The sequence below is a fragment of the Protopterus annectens genome, chromosome 8.part0, assembly GCF_019279795.1.
Source record: "Protopterus annectens isolate FY-2018-M chromosome 8.part0, PAN1.0, whole genome shotgun sequence".
NCBI classification, from domain to species: Eukaryota; Metazoa; Chordata; order Ceratodontiformes; family Protopteridae; genus Protopterus; species Protopterus annectens.
The window spans coordinates 941,576,005-941,598,276 of record NC_056741.1 but is presented as its reverse complement, the minus strand read 5'-3'; the positions used below and the strand labels follow the sequence as shown (position 1 = coordinate 941,598,276).

The 22,272-nt window shown below is 37.6% G+C and overlaps 1 protein-coding gene across 1 annotated transcript in view; it reads right to left on the bottom strand.

Moving 5' to 3' along the window:
• HPN (hepsin) overlaps window positions 1-22,272 on the bottom strand; it is a 925,289-nt gene that overhangs the window by 259,662 nt on the left and 643,355 nt on the right. The window contains exon 7 of the mRNA XM_044080457.1: window positions 1,419-1,459. Coding sequence (XP_043936392.1) covers window positions 1,419-1,459 — 41 coding nt within the window. The remainder of the gene's footprint in view (window positions 1-1,418; window positions 1,460-22,272) is intronic.

Sequence of the window (22,272 nt, the reverse complement as noted above, 5' to 3'; positions counted from 1 at the left end):
ACTGGAGACTACTCTACAAGAAGGATTAGTAGCCTGAATCAAACCCTGAGCCAGTCCCAGTAAACTACTCCTATACAAAGAAATTTGAGCAGGAGTAGATACATGCTTGGTTTTCTGTTTCTTTTTGACAGGAAAAATGGTGCCAACTGTGTTACTAATTGCAACTACTGCTTCCCCAGGGATGGGCACAGCATTTTGTCACAGTAGGGAAATCTTCCCTGTTCCCTCTCCAAGGCCAACAAGAGTGGTTCTTCCTTGCCCACTGAGAGGACCCCAACAGCCGCAGAGGACATTGCTAACCCCTGGCCCATAGTGGTTATAAGTGCTACACCAAAGGGATCCAGGGTAAAGGATGAGTGGTCTAAGGTACAATAAATAGCCACAGCAGAGTCATCCACCTGCAGCTGAGGCAAATTGCTGTCATGGCAAAGGCTGTTTGCTAAACGTTTTCTTTTAGTGGCTGAAAGAAGAACCAACCATGAGACTGGCAGTCTGCTCCATGGTCAAGTCAAAAATGGTGCATCTGTCCTGGGGAAAACAAGCAACAATGCCAGTAAAACTATCCAAAAAATTACTCTTTTTTTTTAAAGAAAAAATACAGTAAAAGGTGCTTTCAAACACTATAGTAGACCCACAGCATTAAAATTAACACAATTTTCCACAGAAAATAGTTTTTCAGCTAGATAACACTACTTTTAAACTGACAGAAACAATGATTGCTCCATTTAAAAATATGTTATGGTTTTGAGACAATCCATTAAAACACAACACTTCTAGCTTTAAAATAACTTTTCTGAAGAGGAAAGTAATAAAACATCAGTAAAAGTAAGAATATGGAAGGTTTTTCCCAAAAGGGAACTTCTTTGCTCAGCTAAGGATAGCACAAGCCAACATTGATCCTCAGAAGTCTCAGAGGAAAGTACTGTTCAACAGCAGTAAAGCTCTGAAGGGCTTTGTGCCAAATCTGTCTTTTAGTTAGCTCAGCTCAAGCTGCTTAACAGTTTGGGGACATGAAAGGTGCCCTGAAGCTTTGAAAGTTGGCCGGCTGTTATATTCTTGGCAGCTGTAACCCATACAGCTAAGGTTACTGCAGCAGTGATCAATATGAAGAACATCACAATCTAGACTGAACAGGTCAAGGGAACATTTTTTTTCTGAAAAAACTATGCATGTGTTTTATAATACAAATAATATAATTCTCATTAGGACATGCAGTTTAATATTGATGATGATGAAGAAGATGAATGTGATACTCATTTCACTTTTAATCTGTCAAGTTATCTGGCTAGTCATAATTAGCATTAAATTAAATTATAAGGAGGAATATGTTTGTTTTAACATTTAGAAAATCAAGACAGATGTATGAATAAGTAAGGTTTTAGAATATTTATCTAATCAATAAGAAAAAAAATACTCACCTTGACAGGTCACTGCAAGAAACTTGCCTGAGGGACAGTCACTGAAAAAGAAGGCAGAGAGAAAAATTATCAGTTTATGCATGCGTGCAGTCTTTAAAATAACTTTGAAATAATGAGAATTACATTATTACAGAGAATAATTATTTTTATCAATCTTTTTAGAGAATGCAATAAGTAACTGGACTTTTTTGCTCGTATTGTATCTTCCTCCAACAAAGGCAGGTATATTCTAGCACTACACTGCTTCCATTATTAAAATTTTGCAGCAAGCTTTATTTCAGTGTAAATATGAAATGGAAGGACACATTTACATTAAAGCAACTTAGACGATCCTTAAATAAACGTACCTCCAAAGAATAGTTTTAAAGTGTCCGTAATGTACACCAAAGAAATAGCTGTTAGAATTCCTGTGTTTAAAGTCTGTTTTATAAAGCAAAACCTTCAATAGCTTCACACTATAGTTGGGTGACTTGCTCTGACATACCAGGATGCAATGGTATATATGAAGTCTTTAAAAAAGGAACATTTAGTCTGTGCACTTAAAGCTTAACTTTACTTAAGTATCTAAGTTTGTTAACTAAGTGGACTGGCCAAGGACCACTTTCAGCCATGACCCTGGCTGACATTAGAATAATTATTACAAAGTTCTACAAAAAGATGTTGGAGCAACTATTACAAAATTTTATAACAGTAATGAGAAATGAAGGAACAGAAAACATTAAATTATTTTACAGGATAAGCAAGAATATAAAATGCCATTTTCAATTCAAAGGACAGAAATAAAAATGATAAAATAAGAGAACAATTCGATATTTCTATAAGGTATAATATATACAGCCACAATTAGCAGAATATTAATACATAATTTGATAGGAATTCTCCCTCTATCTTGGAAACACTTGCATTTGTCAGTTTCACGGACTCAAAAGACAGCACACTAGTCTGTGATACTGGAAGATCAGAATGCTGCGGGTTCTCATCTCATCATAGGAGCTTAAATGAATTTAGTCTGGCAGTTAGTGCAGAGTACTGAGACTGTTAAATAGCTACTTCTTCTGTTACAAAGTTTGATTCCATCAGCGTTCTTTTGTAAATTTGTTGGCTTCCACAAGACAGTGCTTTGAAGCATTTGAGAACTGGGCTAGGTCTCTTAATGGTCTCCATCACTGCATGCCTAGTAACTACCTATGAACCTATCAAGTCTTGACTATTGTCTTATCTCAAATTGCAGATTATTCTAGTAGGCTAGGCCCCGTTAAGCAAATGTACTCTCACTTGTATTCATATTAAATGGGTGTCTTTTGAGGGTCATGATTTTTTTTCTGCTTAGATCTTATGTTATGAAAGGTGGAACATACTATAAAACTGCATGGAAGGGTATGGCATACACTCCTCAAAATATATTCAAAAGGAGTAAATGGAATCCAAGAACAAGCTGAAGTATTTATGTCCATTGACCTGTTTGACTGTATCAGGTCCTTTTTATATGCAGGATAAAGTCCTTTGCCCTCTTTGAGGGGAAACAAAAACATAATTATGATCTTCTTGAAATTATTTTTTATCAAATAACTTCAGGTTATCCATTTCTATAAGATATCAATATTTAACTGTAGTATGACGTTCAAATTTACAAGTGATGATTTTTTTTTTACATTTTTTTTTTCTTTTTACATTCATTAGCTGGGTGTGGACATTGGCCCAATTACCCTTTTCAGGCACAGCCTGCTCCAAATTTACAAGCAATAAAACACAATCATATAATGAATATAACATACACAGGAATAATCAAATCATAAACAAGGCATGGGAATAATTAATGAAAAAGGAGTATGAAAAGAACGGGAATCAGTCTCAACCAAAGCGGATATAAGAATAGTTACAGTAAACATACAGAAAAGTGGGAATGATAGGTAACATAGTTAAACCACAATATGTATAAGAAGTTAATGGAAGTAGGATATATTAATGGACAGTCCATATATGCTATTCTGAGATATATAAATAAGCAGTATTTTTGGCACGAAGCTGCAGAAAGTAAAGTGCTATCTGAAAAGAGTTTGTATTTAATGTTACCTTCACTCATTGCTGGCGACAAAATGAGCTTGGGATTAAGAGCTTTGATCGCTTTACGTTATGAAAATTTCACAGATTTGTCTCAGCTTCAAAGACAACAATATGAGTCTTACCACTAATATACTAATATATGAGTTTATATCTTCTTTTATGGACAATGGTGCTTGTAATGCCATCACAGCCAATAAATGTTGGGAAAGAAAACTGTTAAGGATATAGATGTGTACCTGAGAAGATCAAATTTCAGTTACATTGGGATACGTTTAGTACTGCTGCTAGCACATCTCAGAATATCGATTTCAATTGTGGACTTTACTTTCGCTGTTACAGTAACAATAGCCCTTAAGTACCAGAACATAAATGTGAGCATGCACCCACCCACACATACACATACACACACACACACACACACACACACACACACACACACACACACACACACACAAGCATACACCATAAACACACAAGAGATGCATGAGTCTTGCTTGTACCAAGCCTATTTCAATTTTTGGCTGTTCACTTCCATAAGCTAATAAAAAGGTTTTTACCACTAAGACCATGTTGTAAATGTGATGGACACTAAAGTGCTAACTAGTATTCTTGTTTTATTATTTTTGATGATCATGTTCCTTCATATAGAAAATGGTAAACAGCTTTTTGTTACATCCCATAAAGAAGAAGGTAACTATTTGAAATGTTAAAACCAAAATGAGCGAGTCCAAAAATACAGATACTAAATGGTTGAAAAACTGGAAACTTAGCAAGTATGAGATGGCCATTTCTCAGAATTTTCACTTTTCTACGAGTTATGATGATCTTGAAGTTGGTATATATAAGCTAAGTGTATGGGGGTGTAATGGGAGTGCAAGAGGCTTGCCAGAACTGAAAAATCAAGTTTAAGGAGAGTGATGTTTGAAATCTGCTCTTCCACTGCATTTTTGGTCTTTTTTTTTTGCCTGTTTGTGTTCTGGTACTCAGCATTTTGAGTGCCAGCATTTCAGTAGGGAGCATTTATGTAAGAATGTCACTCAGATTTCTTAGCCCAATAAAGTACTTGTGGGAAGGTATTTATTGCATTGCTTTAATTCCCTTCTGTTTGGAACATATACTTGTTTATCCCAGGACTTGCTCATTGTGTAGAAACAAAACTGTTTTGTTGCAACAGATAACTGAGCAATTCATAAATTTGTACAAATGAATGACAATGTATACAAGTGGGAGATGATACTTAAAGTGTATACAAGTGGGGGATGATACTTAAAGGTGTATACAAGTGGAGGATGATACTTAAAGTGCATACAAGTGGGGGATCATACTTAAAGATGTAGTTCATATTTAATCACTTTTTACTGCAGAAACATAAAGGAATCATATAAAGAAATGGCAAACAACATTACTTGATGGTGATACCGTTTAACATGTAAATACTCATGAATGAAGTAGGTATTCAACTAATCTCAATGAGAGAACAACCCAATGTAAAAGGAAAATAAATAAAAATGTCCAATTTTAAGGGTATATGATAGCCACTAAATCAAATTATTAAGTCTAACCATAGAGAGTAATTCAGAGGCATTAGTACTGCAGAAGAAATCATGAGAGTATTAAAAATGTCCCCCCTCAATTTTTGACCACAGTGGTCCCTTAGATATTTAATAGTTGTAGTCTGAAAAAGTACTGCCTGTGGGTTCTATCTTTCTTCTTTCCAGACTTAAGAAAATACAATTCACTAATCAGCCTGGGCAATATTTAACTGCCTGAAGTTGTACTTTGCAACAATCAGGAAGATGTTTTCTGTATCTAGACTTGTGCATTTCCTTTATAAGGTCAATGATCATGGCTAAAGTCACCTTTACAATCTTACTGCACCTACATCAAAAAAGTGAAACCCTTTACTGTAATTATGCGTCTGGCTTTTAGAGTATACTGTTTATATAAAAATACATCATTTTTTGGAAGAAAAGGTATATTTCATGTGGCTTCATTTAGGAAGGTATATGCAGCCTCACTCAAGCACGTCATCAGAAACAGAATGACATTATCAGGATGAAACTGTGTATCATCTTTAGCCTACGCTAACACTAATTGTGCAAGTGTGTGCATGCATCTACATGCACCTGCTGAAGGCAAGCCTCTCCTGTTCTAGTAACAATACATTTGTATGGAACCTCTCACTTGTTTATGTAGATATTTATATATTAATTTACTTATATTACACTAACACACATCGGCAAATTCTGCTAAATGCAGTATAATTATGATGTGCACACACCAGGCATAATTAACTAATGCTGACATTTACTATTCTAAAAAGGACTGTGGGCAATGTTTAGGTCAAAACACTGTGGCTACAATGGTATATTTGCAGTTCTGGAAAAATAAATCAGTTTATTTTGAGTCAGTAAAATTGGGTAAATTATTATTAATGCACATTCTCACAGAAATTGAAGGTAATGAGGTCAGCGCTGAAGCACTGGTTATTTTTATGGAGCTTCACATCCTAACTTCACTAAATACTGGGGAATGAACTTCAACCATGCTTCATCCTAAACTACTTTTTTATTTTCCTTAGTTCATAAAGAGATCATTAGCTGCAGGGCACCCTCTTCTAAACCTCTCCTTCAGTTTAACCCCATAAAATTACGACTGCCGATTCATATCATGGTGTGCAGGGAGGGAATGGGTATTGAGCTCATCTGTTCAGTAAGCTGTTAAGGAGAGAGGCTGACTGCAGCATTATGTATGCTGCTGACATGATGTTTTTTTCTGTTGTATGCCCTACCTAACACCACAGGTTCAAAGGCTAGTGCAAGGCTATGAAACTATGAACCTGTGGATTCATAGGTTAGTACTAGGCTATCTGTCCTTGTGGGTCATTTTACGTTTAGCCCAATTTCCCATCCCAAAGGTAAGAATTAAACCCTGTTCCCTGTGCCTGTGAGGTAAACACCCTAACCACTACAGATTCATACATTCATAGGAGATTACTAGGCTAATGGCTCAAGAGCCTTTAAAAGCTTAGCCAATATAACCTGATTTTACCAAGCATATGACCCCTGGGGCAGGAGGATGGCACAGGTTTGTGCCTGTGCCTCCAGTATTTTACAGATTTTACAGATTGCCTCTGTTAAGGGATATAGCTGCCTATTCCAAAGAAGGGGCAATTTCTAACACACATATCTGTCTCTTGAGCATGTTCTACATGATTCACTGACGAAATTTACATCCCTAGAATAGGTCAAACTTGTACTGTTTGTCTTATGGACATATAACATCTCCATCAAGGCTGGATTTGTGAGGGTCTTCTATGTCTGGCATAGTTCATCCTTTAATACGCTATAGGAGACACGAGTAAAAGGAAAAGGCGTTCCATTTATATGCATAGGACATGTTGCTAACATCCTGAATCTTCTTAGTGAGGAACCTCTGAGGTCACTCCAGCTGTTGTAAGGTCCTAGCCCATACCTCTCAACTGTACAGATTTTCTCAGAATGTCCAGATTTTTGCCTAATATTCTTGGTGGGTTCCTCCTAAAAATCTGTACTTTTCTTGCAAATAGCTGAGGATTAACATCATTAAATACTGACAAACATTTGAGTTTAAGACTCCAAATCCTTCAGAAATTTCATGCTAATGCAAAATCTATTATTCTATCAACTTTCTAAGTTTGTAAGAGCAATATTTAAAATCTGACCCTATTTGACCCCCCCCCCCCCACATCATTTTAGGCTTTGTCCAGATTTTTTGCTCTAAGAGGTTGAGAGGTATGTCCTAGCCAAGTACATTCCACATGGCGACTGTATTCAATTATTGGTCTAATGAGGGCTGTCTATAGTGGGACTATAATCTCCCTGGATCTGAATGCCATAAGTTTACTTACAAGTTGTGCCACACAGAAGGACGTCTTCACCACTGTGAACATCTGATGGTCAAAGTTTAGATTGCTATCTATCTGTGTAAACAGATCCTTCACTTCTGAGTCTATTCTTAGGGTTTTCTTACTAATGTTGTAGTTAGAATGGCTGTTTGATTTCCCAAAGGGTACAATAATGCATCTCTTCGCATTTAGTTTTAAGCTGTGGTTCTGACACCAATTATTTTTGTGATTTGTGCCATCTTGGAGAATACCTACATCGAGGAGGATTCAATGATTGTCCACATTTTGCAGTCATCTGCAAACTTTGTCATCCAAAGGCCTTCCACATTGGCCTTGGTGTCCGAGAAGCATTTTCTGAACAGGAGTAGTCCCAGCACTGAGCCCTGTTGCACACTACTAGTAACTGGCATCTTCTTGGAACAGAAATCACCCGTTTTAATCATGTGTCCCGTCCTTGAGCCAACTGGCTATCCATCTGATGACATAGGGATTTATGCCCAGTTTTGTGAGTTTTCTTAAAATACCCAAATGGGGAATTGTGCAAAATGCCTTGGTTAAGTCATGGTAAACAGTATGTACTGTTTTGCCCTCATCTATAGTCTTAGTGACTTCCTTAAAGAAGCCCATGAGATTTAGTAGGCGTGACCTTCCCTTAACAAACCCAAATTGGGTAGGGTCCTGTGTTTGGAAGTTTCCTATGTCATTACTTATCAGGTCCATGATTATTCTTTCCATGGCCTTACAAATAATACTAGTCAAGCTTATGAGTGTAATTCCCCAGGTTATTTGATGGTCAGCCTCTATGCAGAGGAACGGCCATAGCTTTTCTCCACTCTGTTGAAGTAAAGCTGATCTGAAAGCTGTGTTTACCTAGAGATCCTACTGCTCCTGATAGGTCCTGATTTAAGCTATTTAAGAGGCAACCTGGTACATCATTGGGCCCTATTGCAGTCCTGTTTTTAGCTTAGAGAGTGAAATGTTTTCCTGTTCATTGGTGATAATTGCTAGAGGAGTGGTAGAAGGTATTTCTTGGGGGAGAACTTGGGGTGACAGGGAAATTAAATTTGAGCTGAATTTACTGGCCAGCAGAATTGCTATATCTTCTGCCTGTGGAAAGGAGATACTGTTTATAACTAATTCTGTACATTGTTGAGTGTTGCCCTTAAGACTGCAGCCATAAATGAAAAATGCCTTATGATTATAGCTAGCTTTGGAGGCTATTTTTAACTCAAATTCATATTTCATAGACTTGTCTAGTTCCCTGACTTGCTTCTTTATACTAATGAGGAACGTATTGCTCTGCTGTGCACATTCCGGCTTACCTCTTGACAGGAATTTATTTAGACCAGGGGTCCACAAGGGTGGCTTGTTTTTGCAATCTGACCTGGGTTTATTTAAGTTTTGTACTTCCAATTCTATTCAGTTGTTCATGTGGTCATACAGGACTTTTGTGTACTCCTCTGTAGAAACTTCTGATCTTATCAGTGAGACATCACACGTGGGGGTGGGGAGGAGCAGCACTCTCCCTGAGTACCATATTTAGGATATTTGCTCCCCTAGTGGGAGTGCAGACCAGTTGATCCACGGTATTTGAATTCACAAATGTGAGAAATCTTTGGGCCTGCATGTTAGTGTATGCCTCCCAGTTAATATAGGGGAAACAGAAATCACCCATGAGCATAGTACTGGGCTGGATGGTTAGTGATTTAAGTAACCCTAGGTATTATGTGGGGATTTCCTGGTCCATGGAGGGGGATCTGTAGCTAGCAAGAATAAGGCAATGGATTTTTCCCATGGTTAGTTGAGCATGGAGTTACTCAAGCATGCTACAATGCTTGATCAGACTTAAGATGAACATATCCTTTATGTAAATAGATAAACCTCTGTCTTTTACTCTTTTGCATTCAGTGGGTAGATGGAACATATGATAGGTGTTACAGCCATGCACTGTCAGACAGCTTTCTGTCACTTTATACCCTATTGTGGTGACTGCACATATATCAGCATTCTCCAGGGTGAAGAGAGCTTCTAGGGAGTGCTGTTTCTTGTTGAGCCTCCTACCACTGGGCAGTACCACCTTTAACTTGTCCTGAGAAACTTTTGTTACACTGAAAGGTTTGTCTGCTTGGCAATATAAGGCTGGATAATGTTTTACCAATATCTAAAAGCTTAGAGATGACAGGTGGAGGCCAACCCTGGCAAGGCAGTGTAGCCTGCCAACCATATCTTCTCATGCTGACAAATATTGGACCCATTTGGAATGACATCAGTAGCTAAGCCAATTGTTACAGTTGATAATTTTCTATTTGTATTGTGTCATCATACTTGGAGATGGTAGAATGCTGCTCAATGTTAGGCTCATACCTGCCTTTGACACATATTCTGAGATCAATCATGCATCTCTTCATATAGTCGAAGTAGGTACATCTTAGGACATTTATGCTCACATGGACTATGACTAAGACATACTGATACTTAAGGGTAAGTGACCTGAGTGCTTGTGTGATTTGCTGGATCCTTACCCCTAACAAACAACTAAGTTCAATATTTTCTTTATCCAGCCTTCTAAGGGGGACATCAGTGTGTCTTACAATGGAGTCACTTATGACAAGAATGTTGGGTTGTGAAATGTTTCACCTTATGAAATTGGAAGATGAGACACAATGAGATGTGACTTTATGTGTTGTGCTTGTAAGTGTGCTGTCTGTATGCATGTGAGGTTTCTGATGATTATGCTTGAGTGGCCTTTGAGGTTTGGGTAAGTTACATGTGAGCACCTCTACATATGTAGGTCTCTGAGGATTGGGTAGGTTACATGTGAGCACCTCTGCATATGTCGGTCTATGTGTATGGTCCTTAATGGGTGTGGTGAGTGGTGTGTGTGTGAGTCACTGTAAACCTGTTTGTTGCATTTTTTGTCTGTATGTGAGAGTCTAGCCTCAAGTGACAATGTGGAATTACATCTCTCACATAGTGCATTTGTTTGTTGGAAAATTCAGTGGCTGTCAGTTTACATGAGGCAATTGTGACATTGCCTCAGGATGCCCTTGTCCACCAAGTTGGAAACCGAGATAGTAGGAAAGTGCCCATTTGTGGTTAGAGGTCCTAATGTATTTTGCAAAGGATAGAAGTAGAGAAGGTTTATAACTGGACAAGGGGTGCGCTTACTTGATATAATCTGTAGCTCCCTAGCCTGCAATGCTGCCCAGCACCCAAACCAGACGCTGATTGAGCAGTGATAGTCCTGGGTGCTGTTATAAGGTAACGCAGACCTAAACAGTCCTAAGTGAATAATGCAGACCTAAACAGTCCTAACTGAATATGTAAGTGCTGCTTACTGCACAAACCAGTTGCCTGGTATGTACCGTGGGGTTCTGAGGTGCACTTATAGGAACATTTGAAGTTCAGAAAATTGCGTAAAGCCTGCTGCAAGAAGAGCATCACAAATACTAGACTTATATACACTCAGAAAAAAAGCAAGTCTTATGCTAACTAAGCTCACAGGCCAATCAGGTAAGCACACAATGAAATTTCTGCCAGCAATTCCCAGCTCAAATGGCTGAAATCAGCAGTCTCCTGCCACAAAAGTGCAGACTTTGACCCTGTTAATGGAAAATGAGTGCTTTGGAGCCCAGGTGTTAAGGAACAACAAACAGATGCCCGGAACAACTAATAAATCAATGGATACAATGTAATTCAGTCCAGAACAGCAGTCCTTACAGCAGTTTGTAAATCAACTTAACCTTTAAATAAGTGTAGAAAAATAAATAAATCTCACTGTAAACTTTCACAGAATAATGAGAATAAGACTTCCCATCATTTTAAGTTACATGACCTAGGTGGGTATGCAAGAGTGCTATGAGGGAAGCACTCAGTCTACTCAGAGAGTCTTAGTGATATCCACGTACTAAGCAATTATGTCACCTCACTGCTCTTTACGACCAAAGTAAGTGAGCAAGCCTAGCTTCATCTCTTCTCTAACCTCATCATCAGCTTCACCAGGTCACTACTTAACTCACATTGTCTGGGTCAGTACATTTTCCTACTGTTCCACAGATCAGTATAAAAGAGCGTAGCATATGAATGAATAGTTTTTGCAGAACTGCACTGTGAAAATATTAGTAAAGACAACAAATTGTCTTCAAAACTTAATGTAATATGTCCTATACCATATGGATTTCTGCAGAGCTTAGAAATGTCAGAAATAAAAACTGATCCAAATAATTTAAGATTATTGAACAGAATTTGAAAAAATTAAGCAAAATTCATCAGTAATGCTGAATAATATGACTTTCTTTAAAGTAACCAAAGAAAATATGGCAATATATATTTAGTTACATGGCTTAGTTACAAAAACTAAAATAATGTTCCCAGTTCCAACAGAAACCAAGTGCAACATTAGGAGAAAGACTAGTATGAGGTATGCATGATAAAATAATTTGTCCCGGTCTCCTTCAATAATCACGACACACCAAATGACAATTGACCACATTTATTAAACTTCCACAAACATAATTTTATTGAACAACATTTTAATTTATTGATCACAGTGTAAACATCCATATAACTATTTACTAGGGCAGCGTAACCTCGCTCACCCTAACCAAATAAGCAGTGTTCTCACTTCCACACTCTTACTTTTACTTATCAAGCAGCATCCCACTGTTCACTTTCATTTCCCGACTCATTGAATTAAACATCCAACACCAGAGGTGGAACAGAAGAGGGACAAGCCTGTACCTCTTCTCTGCCAACCAGCCTGATACAGAGTCTTCCACCTCATTCACTCCAAAACCTTCAGCAAACCCTCCAAAACAAACCCAAGTGTACATTAAAGAGGTCCAAACCAAAATCATTTTGGTGTATTCCATACTCTTTGATTGAAACTGGATCCCTGTCACTGACATCCCAATGCCCTATCATATAATTACCCAAAGCAACCAGCTGCCTAACCAGCCTAAAATTAACAGACCAATGAGCCCTCTCCAAAGTCGAAATAACCATGGTACTGTGTCCAACCTCACAATACACACACCTAGGTACAACCTCTTTAAATAAACAGATCCTCACTTATTCTAACTACCAGCTGTAGCTTCAGGATTATTCCCAGATCGTTACTTGCCAAATGTCCCACCAGAACGCTAAGGAGTCCAATGTCACCTAAAATAGTGCAAACCCAATTGCAGACCATCTGGCCTAACTGCAGCTCCCTTTTGCCACTCGATGGATATAAGCATGACCAAAATGGACTTCCTTTAATAGAAAATTAACTTAATGCTAAGCCATTCACCATACCCAGTTGTCTAATATAGGAAAAGAAAGCATTTGATGACTAACAACCCACCTTCTTAATGCCTTCAATTAATCCACCTTCCTTTTAAATCCAATACCCTTTCAATGCACAAAGAATGAGTGGAAAACCTCTCTCCCATAACACCCATACACCAAAAAGCTCTCCTCATCATATATACAAACTGATTACACATCATCACCTTGTCCCCTACTGATCAAAATGAAGTTCTGAAGACTCCCAATATGAGACCACAGCAAGCTCTTAGCCCAACCTACTGGACACAACCAATCATTCCTGTCCTTTCCCAGTAATATCTGCTTGCCCTTCCCTTTTAGACCTACATAACCAAATATGCATGGAGGCAAAAAACAATGAAACACCCCGCTAACCTAGCAACGAAAACAACTCTGGTATTCTATAAGATCCATAATACATCCATAAAGTGAACGTCACACATAAAGCATAGCCCAATGAATCTCCATTTACCAATGCTAATCCCTGCAACAAAATCTACAAATCCTGTCTTGTCAATAGCCGTCGTCTGTCAGTATTCCCACTATCACTCCTACCCCAATCCTTCAACATACAGACCACAGTCCAAGATTTAGTAATGGCACATAACCCTGCCATCTGTGCAACTATATACTAATCTCAGCTAAGTTCACCTTGATTGAACTTCCTTACCTTGTTCCCAAGCCTGAACCAAATATTTCAACAACAGTCCTTCCAACCAAAATCCTTCCTCCTCAAACAACTGCAACACACAATTTAATAAAATCTTGCAGTGCCCTACCATACACCTTACCAGGATTCCTGTACCAAGAATCTGATTATTCCAAGCCAGCCTGACACACCTCATCTGCCAACACCAGCAGCTTTTACCACTTATTGTACAAATGAAAATTAACCCCTTTTTCCTGCAACTTCTCCTGCTTGACCTTTAATGCCAGCCAAATTGGAACTAAATCCAAATGGTCAATATCCCTCCTCCAATCATCCTTCCATCTTGTCAGCCAATGAGCCACAAACCAGTCCCCCCAAAAAAATATGCCCCATTCCAATACTTTTTGCTGTTATCTGTAAACAATTGCAAATTCCCTTGAACAACCAATCCACTTGCCAAAAAGCCATACCATTAAACTTCTCCAAAAAAGATAACCACAATGTTAAATCAGCATACATCAACTTATATATCCTCAACCCAATGATGTTTGCTTTTCCCACAATTCAATAAAAAGACCACTGAACCACAAAAAGAGCAACCCTGGTGAATTACCAATATGCAAACATCAGGAGCTTGAAGAGCTCCATGACATCCTTAATTTGTACCTTGTCCTTGGATTTCCCCAAAAATCTTTTCTTCCAGATGTGTTACCCTTCATATCTGGTAAACAAAACAAACCAAGGCCTGCATCTACTAGTAATCCCAGGAAACAATGCCTTGCCAAAGCATTCTAACTTCTACCTAGCCAGTGGAATGCCCAGTTCCTCACATATCCTCAAAAACATTGGCATACCTTCCAATGCTACATCAAACCCTTTACCTACTCTTAAGAAATTATCTGGATAATATACCGCCTCCTGAGTGCCCACCCGCTGCTGCCAAATCCAATGGAGAGCAGTGCTATACCTCTCAAAGTAGCACAGGCCACCAAACATCCCACAAGGATAGCCTTGTGAAAGTAAAACTTAAACCCAACTACCCTGTCCAACAATGGCCACTCCTCCTCTCAAATCAGTAATAAAAAAAAATGGATTCAATATCTACCTTTACCAACCATGGGTCCATAATCTCCTGAATGACCTACACCGAAACATCTAAAGATGCATAACTGCCTTTTATGTCATCTCCCAAAATAAATCATACACAGAATTCCCCTCAGGCTACAACCAGAGATGAAGCAAAAGAAATTACTTGCTGACTTCTTCAGAACCAACCCCCAATGATAAAACCTTAAAGCTGTTAAAGGGAGGAATATCAAATGGACCCAACAACCTACCCGCTTGCCATTACTTCTCCACCAACCCTTCCAAAATCTCTTCCTTCCCCTGCAAGGAACACCACTGATTTAATAGAAAATCCCTTAGAAAATCCATGTATTACTTCAGCTGCAATCACTGATCTGAAAATTGCTTGAGCAGCGGACACAATACTTGTACATTAATGGCAAGATGCATTTTCTGGTCTTCCCCTTTACCTACAAAAGGGCACCCCCCTCTGCCCCTGAAAATTTTGCATGACCTGACTACCCTGAAATCCAGGAAATGATAAAGGTAACCCATCCAATTCAGGTGTGCAAAAGCCTACACACCACCCATGAGCAACAACCTCATGTAGTCATGCCTCCATCCCACATATAGGCAGTGCCAAACTCCCATAGACAACCCAATGCTACCCTCCCCGGTGTCTGCCCCCACATGAACCTCACTAATCCCTTGCTGATTCTCCCTAACTCCTGCCACTTCACCAGACTCCTGAAATGATCTGACCCCCTTATCCCCAAGCTAGACCCAACCCACACCAAGTCAGACACTCATACATGAACTCCCAACAACATATCATTACCTGCAACCATATCATGTGCACATCCCCTGAGACAGCATCCCTCAACTGCCATGCCTGCTTTACACTTGCAACTTCTCTGATTGCCTTCTTCTCTTCCCTCTGGACTCACCAGGCTGTGCTCATCTGCCATCTGCCAAAAGACAGAACACAATAAGTACTCATTTATGATCATGCTACCTTCCCGGCGGTCACATTGTGCCACAGAGTGTACTCCTGCACACTTAAATCATGCTCATGAACTGCATGTCAAAATTATTGGTCTACAGTTATTAGCATGACTTCCACTTCTAGCTTTTTAGGTATAGGAGTCAAAGTCACCTCTCTCTTTTCCCAGTCTCAAGCACAACACCACCAATAAGTCATTACAAAAATGGGTATATTAGTCATGATAGTGTATCTGCTACATCAACTATTAAAATTGCTTTTCTCCCACATTTTTAATCACTAATTCCAACAAGAATGAGAACAGAATCCCCACAGTATAACTAAAAAAATGTGTTATGTCCTATAACAGCCTCCATAATATTGCATTTTGCATCCCTTTAAGAATAAAAGATTTACTACGTACAACTTTATTTCAGCCATCACATTCTTAGACTCCTGCCTATAGGGTTTTGTGATACTAAAACGTGCTCGACCTAAGCAATGATTAATAGCAATTATACAAATGCCCTGGTGGAAAATAATAAGTGGCCTGTGGGAATCAAACTCTGTACCATAGAAATTCCAGTAAATAACTTTAACCACTGTGCCAACTGCCAGACTAGTTCTAGTAAATTTGCATAACTATAATAGCAATAAACCTCTGTGTCAAAACTGTAATCATACCTCTCATCCTCTTAGAGATACAAATCTGGACAAAGCCATTAACAGTGGAGGGACAAAAGCCCAAAAATCGGGACGCCTTTTAAATATTACTCTTACAAACTTAGAAAATTGATAGAAAAACACATTTTGCATTAACATGAATTTTATGAAAGGTATGAAGTATGAAACTCCAGTGTCTGTCATTATTTTCTGAATTTAACCCTCAAAGATTTGCCAATAATTGGCCAGAATACCAAAATTTTATGATAAATTGACTGAAAATATGAGGAAAAAATATGGACATTCTGCAAAATCTATACAGTTAAGAGGTATGCCTGTAATGGCTGTAAGGGTCCCTCTGCCCTCAAATGTGCATGCTCCTGAAATGTCAAGCTCAGGCCTGACAACAACTCATGAAAAGAAAAGAAAAACCTGCAACAAGTACAGGAAAGTGAAAAAGATCACCAATGGTACAAAAGGAACCAAATTACCAATGACTCTTGAGAAAACAGCAACCAGCCACCACAACCACCAACAAGATGGTTCAGATTGTGATCACAAATATTAACTATTATAAGCAGTGCATATATACAGAATACCATGATAAGAGTAAAGACTGTCTGCATGAAGTATGTATAGTCAAATCAGAAAAGTACACTTTCCGCATGGAAACAAGATCATGGCTATCTACTAACTTACTGCATTACAATTCCATGAGCAAAACCACATCATTTTAACAAGTCTGTTACCAGTACAACCCTAACAAGCTCCCCTCACATGCCAGACAAATATTATCCTTCTTCAAACTAATGGACTAATATAGTTAGACAACCCAAGCCAAGCAGTTCGTTGCAAGTAATGAGCCATGCTTAATAACCCTAACCCAGGAACGCTATTGCACATTAAAGCAGGAAGCAGATGTGGGGACCTCCTGTATTGTTCCATCATCCTGGCACCAGTTAAACATCATTCGTTGGCTTCAGTACTGCTTTCCTGAGATCTTCGTGTTCTCACATATTAGGTTTACCACTCTTCGAACAAGTAGCATGTAGATTAGTGCAGTGTTTCATTCAGGCTAGTATGAACTAAGGCAGGTTAGTAATTTAAATTAGAATCTTTGTCCTTCTTGGGCAACATAGGTCATTGTGTGAGCTCCATCAGGTTATAACACGGGCATTAAGATGCATTTTAAGACTGAACTGTGTCTCGCCTGCTCATCGCGCATACGATTCTTGAGACAGAATGCTGAGGTTTGAGAGACATCATTATAGAATTCTTATTCTTTGAAAAAATATAGTTACATGCATACCATTTTCCTGATCCTCAACCAAAGATGTCCCAAACAAATTGGGTTGTTCCCAAACCTCATATGTAAAAAGTACGCTGACTAACGCTGGTCTGACCTTATATACGTATTACAGGCTGATTTCAACAGGTTTGCATAAAGTATCATAAAGTGACTTTTTCTTTTGAGAAAAACATTCATACATTGAAAATGATTGTTGTTTTAAAGATGACATCAGTCTGGAAGTAAGCTCAGAGGAGTAAAACTCTTGAGTTATTAAGGAGCTACACCCTGTGTCAAGAGTACATGGTTTGAATCTTTCCATCTTCACTTGCCTACTCTCTGTCCTTCATTTGGTCATTTAAAAAGGCAGTGCTTTGGGGCAATTGGAAATTTGGTCTATATTTCTTAATGTTTTCCAGGACTGCATACATATTAGCAATGTATAATCAACCAATGCCATAAAAAGGGTCACATATCAATATTTTAATGGTCATATTACATATATAAAATACAGAAAAAGGCTGAGCACATGATGTAGGAAACCCTATTATCATCTATACAAGGGCTTACCACTGCTATAGAATTCTCTGTTTATGTTTCCCGAAGGATAATATTTTCACTACAAGCTTTGCATTTTTAAGTAAAACAAGTAAAGCTTAAAAAGGAACCAGATATTAAGGATGTGTAGCCAATATTTCATCTGCTTATTTTGTCTATTTGCAGATATCATTAACAGAAACTAAGAGCTATTCAAGTCAGGGAACAGGAAGAAATTAATAACTAACAATATGATTAAAATAGGAGTGACATACAATGGAAAATGCAGAATCTAGATTTGCATGTTTAGCTATTCACAGCTTCCACTATTTGGTATGGAGTACCTCCAGAAACTAGGGGTAGACTGATGTGTTGCTTTGCAGTGGACAGAATACTTTTATGAAGAAGCAAATCTAATTGTGAGATTATTTAAAATGCCACAATAGTACCTCTTTAATCAGACTAAAGGTTCTTATTGAATATAAGAAATGTAAACTGGGCTTTTTGAAATCTTAAGTTCTTTTGTGGAAGTCTATTCAATAAGGCTGACCATAATAACACAATATATAGTAATAAAGGCTAGGTAAAACCTACAGAAGGATGTGCTTCCCAAGGTATATTCTGAGATCAAAAGTATAATCTTCAAGACATGACAATTTAAATGCGATTACAGTGAAGTACATAACTTTAAAATCAATGCATTCTGAAGTATTTCTTCTTCCTTGTGAAATAGCAATCACAGAGTTAATATATATAAGTACTAGAAGTCCAGGTGGGCTTGGCCACCTACTAAGTAACAATAACTTTTCGGTTCCACTAGATATGATGTTCACCTCATGTGTCAATAACATCATAGACTTCCTGTTAAGCTGAACGTTTCAGAAGGGACATGGACTTTCCACTTGTTATGTGCTGCTGAGGTGTAATAACTCCGGTTTGCTGCTTACAGTAGACTGTTAAAGAACTTTGTCACTGAGATTTTAGGGCAAGACAGAGGATATTTTTTTCATCAGTTTTTGGTTTCATATACTGTCCATCATCTGCTTTGTCTTTTACCTTTTCTAAGTCTCGACAGCAAGGCAGATGGCCAGAGTTTCCATACATGCAACTGTTCTGACAGTAAGGGAGACTTTTCCCCTTGGTCTACCCTTAAGCTGAATCATTTTCAACATTTGCAAGGACATTAGTTATGATTGTGAATGTGCTATCATGGGCACAAATTCAACTGTCGACTGCCTGCCTGTAGCTCCCTTTCACTTTAGATTGCCTATGCAGAGGTCTACAGCCTCCATTGACTGCCATAACTAATCAGGCAATCCACACTTCAAAGTACATGTAGAAGCCAACACTGAAACCATCTCCTTCCACCAGCCATTGGTCATTACATCCAATTCTCAGACCCAAACATCACAGATCATAGTTAGTATTCCATCCCTCTGAAACAAATAGCTAACCGAGTCCTAAATCAGTGCCATTTTTCTTCAGGAAAAGTATAACATTTATGATGATTTCATCAAAACGGAAGGATTACAAATATAATTTCTGTATTTTGCTATGAGTGCTCGGGCTGGGTTCCCTAAGCATGAACAGCACAGTTGTGTTAAGAAGACTTTGCACACAGTATTTAGAAATATTTAGCTATGCATATTCATATTATATATATATATATATATATATATATATATATAATTAATCTGCACAGCCCCAAATCCAGCAGACCTACAATCTCTTACCCAAAAAGTGTTTAACACAGTTGAGGATTGGCTACAACATCAATGTCTTATCCTAAATCCTAAAAAAAACAAACTTCTACTTTTTACTCCCACCCATAGACACACACCTCTAAACTTTACTGTCACTTCTAACAATGGAACTATTATATCCCCTGACTCTAACACAAAACTCCTAGGAGTACTAATTGACAATAACCTTAACTTTGAGGCCCACATAAACAATACCATAAAAACAGTTAACAAAAAACTAGGCTCACTATATAGAATCAAATCCTTTCTTACCCCACTAGCTAGATCTACTATTGCCCAGACCCACTTAATCTCTACCCTCCTCTATGCCTCCCCTATTTATACTAACCTCTCAAAACCAATATGAACAAACTAGTAGTCTCCTACAACAATATTGCAAGATTTGCAACTGGCTCTACATTTAGGACCCACCACTGTATTATTTATAAAAATCTTGGATGGCTAGAGTTACCCAACCTACTTCTACTTAATCAATTAATAATTGCCTATAAAATCCTGTATCAGCCTAGTAACACACCAATTCTTACCAACCTTATCACTCCCTACAGTAACCTTAATACCCTGCGCTCAGCTACTAAAATGCTAGTACTAACACACATAGCCAACAACAAGGCAGGAGACTCTCTATTTTCTAACACCGTTGGTAAAACCTGGAACTCTCTTCCCAGCGACCTAACCTCACTACCATCACTTACACAATTCAAAATCAGGCTTAAATCCTACCTTAAAACACATTGGCTATGCACCTGTCTTAACCCAGACTAACAACTCTTGTCTTCTCACTAAATTTCTAAATCTTAATGTCTGCATAATCTACCTGCATACTGAATTCCAGAAGCTTAACTTGTCTTTCAACTAATTTGGACTATCTCTTATATCTTAATATCTCTCTTTGTCACTCTAGTATCTTATGTTAACACACCTCTTTCTAGCATGTTCTTGTACTGTACTTATTTACTTATTTTTTACCCAACTATTTATTTCAATATGTTCTTTTTTGCATAAAATAGCTAAATTGTATATAGTACTTCTATTCCTTAAACTGTGAATTTATTTACTGTTTTTATTTGATTAACGTCATACATTGTTTTGTACTCTCGAGGAGCTTTTCTCCCCGGGCCTCTGCTGAAAATGGATATGTATCCAGCTGGACTAGCCCGGTCAACAAATGTAAAATAAAATAAATAAATAAAAATAAATAAATATATATATATATATATATATATATATATATTTATACATACAAACACACGTGCACACAGTGACCCTTAAATGCTGCCTACCTAATCCAGTCTCTAGAAGCAAAACTTGTTATTATTAAAATAAACAAAAAATAAAGGAATACAAATAAAATTAAAACACCACTAGCCAAAGAGGAAACATCATTTCCAGCAAAACAAAGCTGGTTCGATTTAAACTAAGATTAAGCTAACTAAAAGAAATTGCTAATCAATAAAACCAAACACCCAAATATAACTGTAACCACGTTACTAAAAGTTCATCAAAACGATTAACTGATATGAGAGTAAAAAAGGTGGAAAAGCACATTACAACCAAAGAAGAAAGCCATGCAAGAGACATTTCATTAAACAATATTGAAACTGCCTAAATACCTACTCAGGAAGGAACTAATGTAATTACCACAGCTCAATGGAATCAAAGTCAAACAGCAATTCAAACCTAAAAACAAAAAGCTAAAAAGCTTAACAGGTTAGAAGGGAGCCGAGTCTATGCAGTAAAATGAAATATGTTATAAATTGACTTAGTGGAACAGAGCTAGGATTTTTCATTTCAGCATTCATCTTGAAACTTATTGCCTACAGTTTATGATACCATTTGTATTTATTTATTTACTTACTTTAAGCAAAACACATCTTTATTAACTTATCACTTATGACATAGTCAATCGTACATTTATATAAATGAAAACAAACCATAATGACATATTTTAATTGTGAACATTATATGTTACTTATAATCTCTCCAGTCACTGTCAGTCAAACAATACATAGTTCACTGAAATCCTACCTTCTTTCAGATCTCATTCTTCCTCAAGAATGTTACGCTGCATGTATTGTTCCCACAGCTCCCATTATTTCTATGTAAATTACTCCTAATCTTTTCTAAGGATCTCATTTCCAGTTGTTTTGTCTCTGTTACTATATTCATTACTTTTAATACAGTTACTTTAGACTTTAATTTTCATTTTCTTGTAATTGTTTTTTTGGCAGCTGCCATAATTAGACTCAGCAAGGCTTGACTATGCCTAGGCAATTCCAATTCTGTATCATAGCTCAAAAAATAATTTCCTTAGTTATACCAATTTGCTAACCCAGTATATCTGATAGAGTAGTCTGCAGGGAACTTTTAAAGTTTGTCAATTCATCACACTCCCAAAAAATATGTTTCCAATTATGTTTCTTCTCCATCACACCTCCAACATTTGCTATCTGCCTGAGGACAAATTCTTTGGAGTCTACTTGGGGTATAAAAATATCTATGTAAACACTTCCAGGCAAAGATCCTTAATCTTCTAGATTTTGTCGTATATTTGAGACAAGTATATATCCCCTATTGTTTCTCTGTGAACTGCTTCTCCAGTCCCTCTCTTCCCAATCCTTTCTAACCTTTTTCTGATTGATTTTTAAAT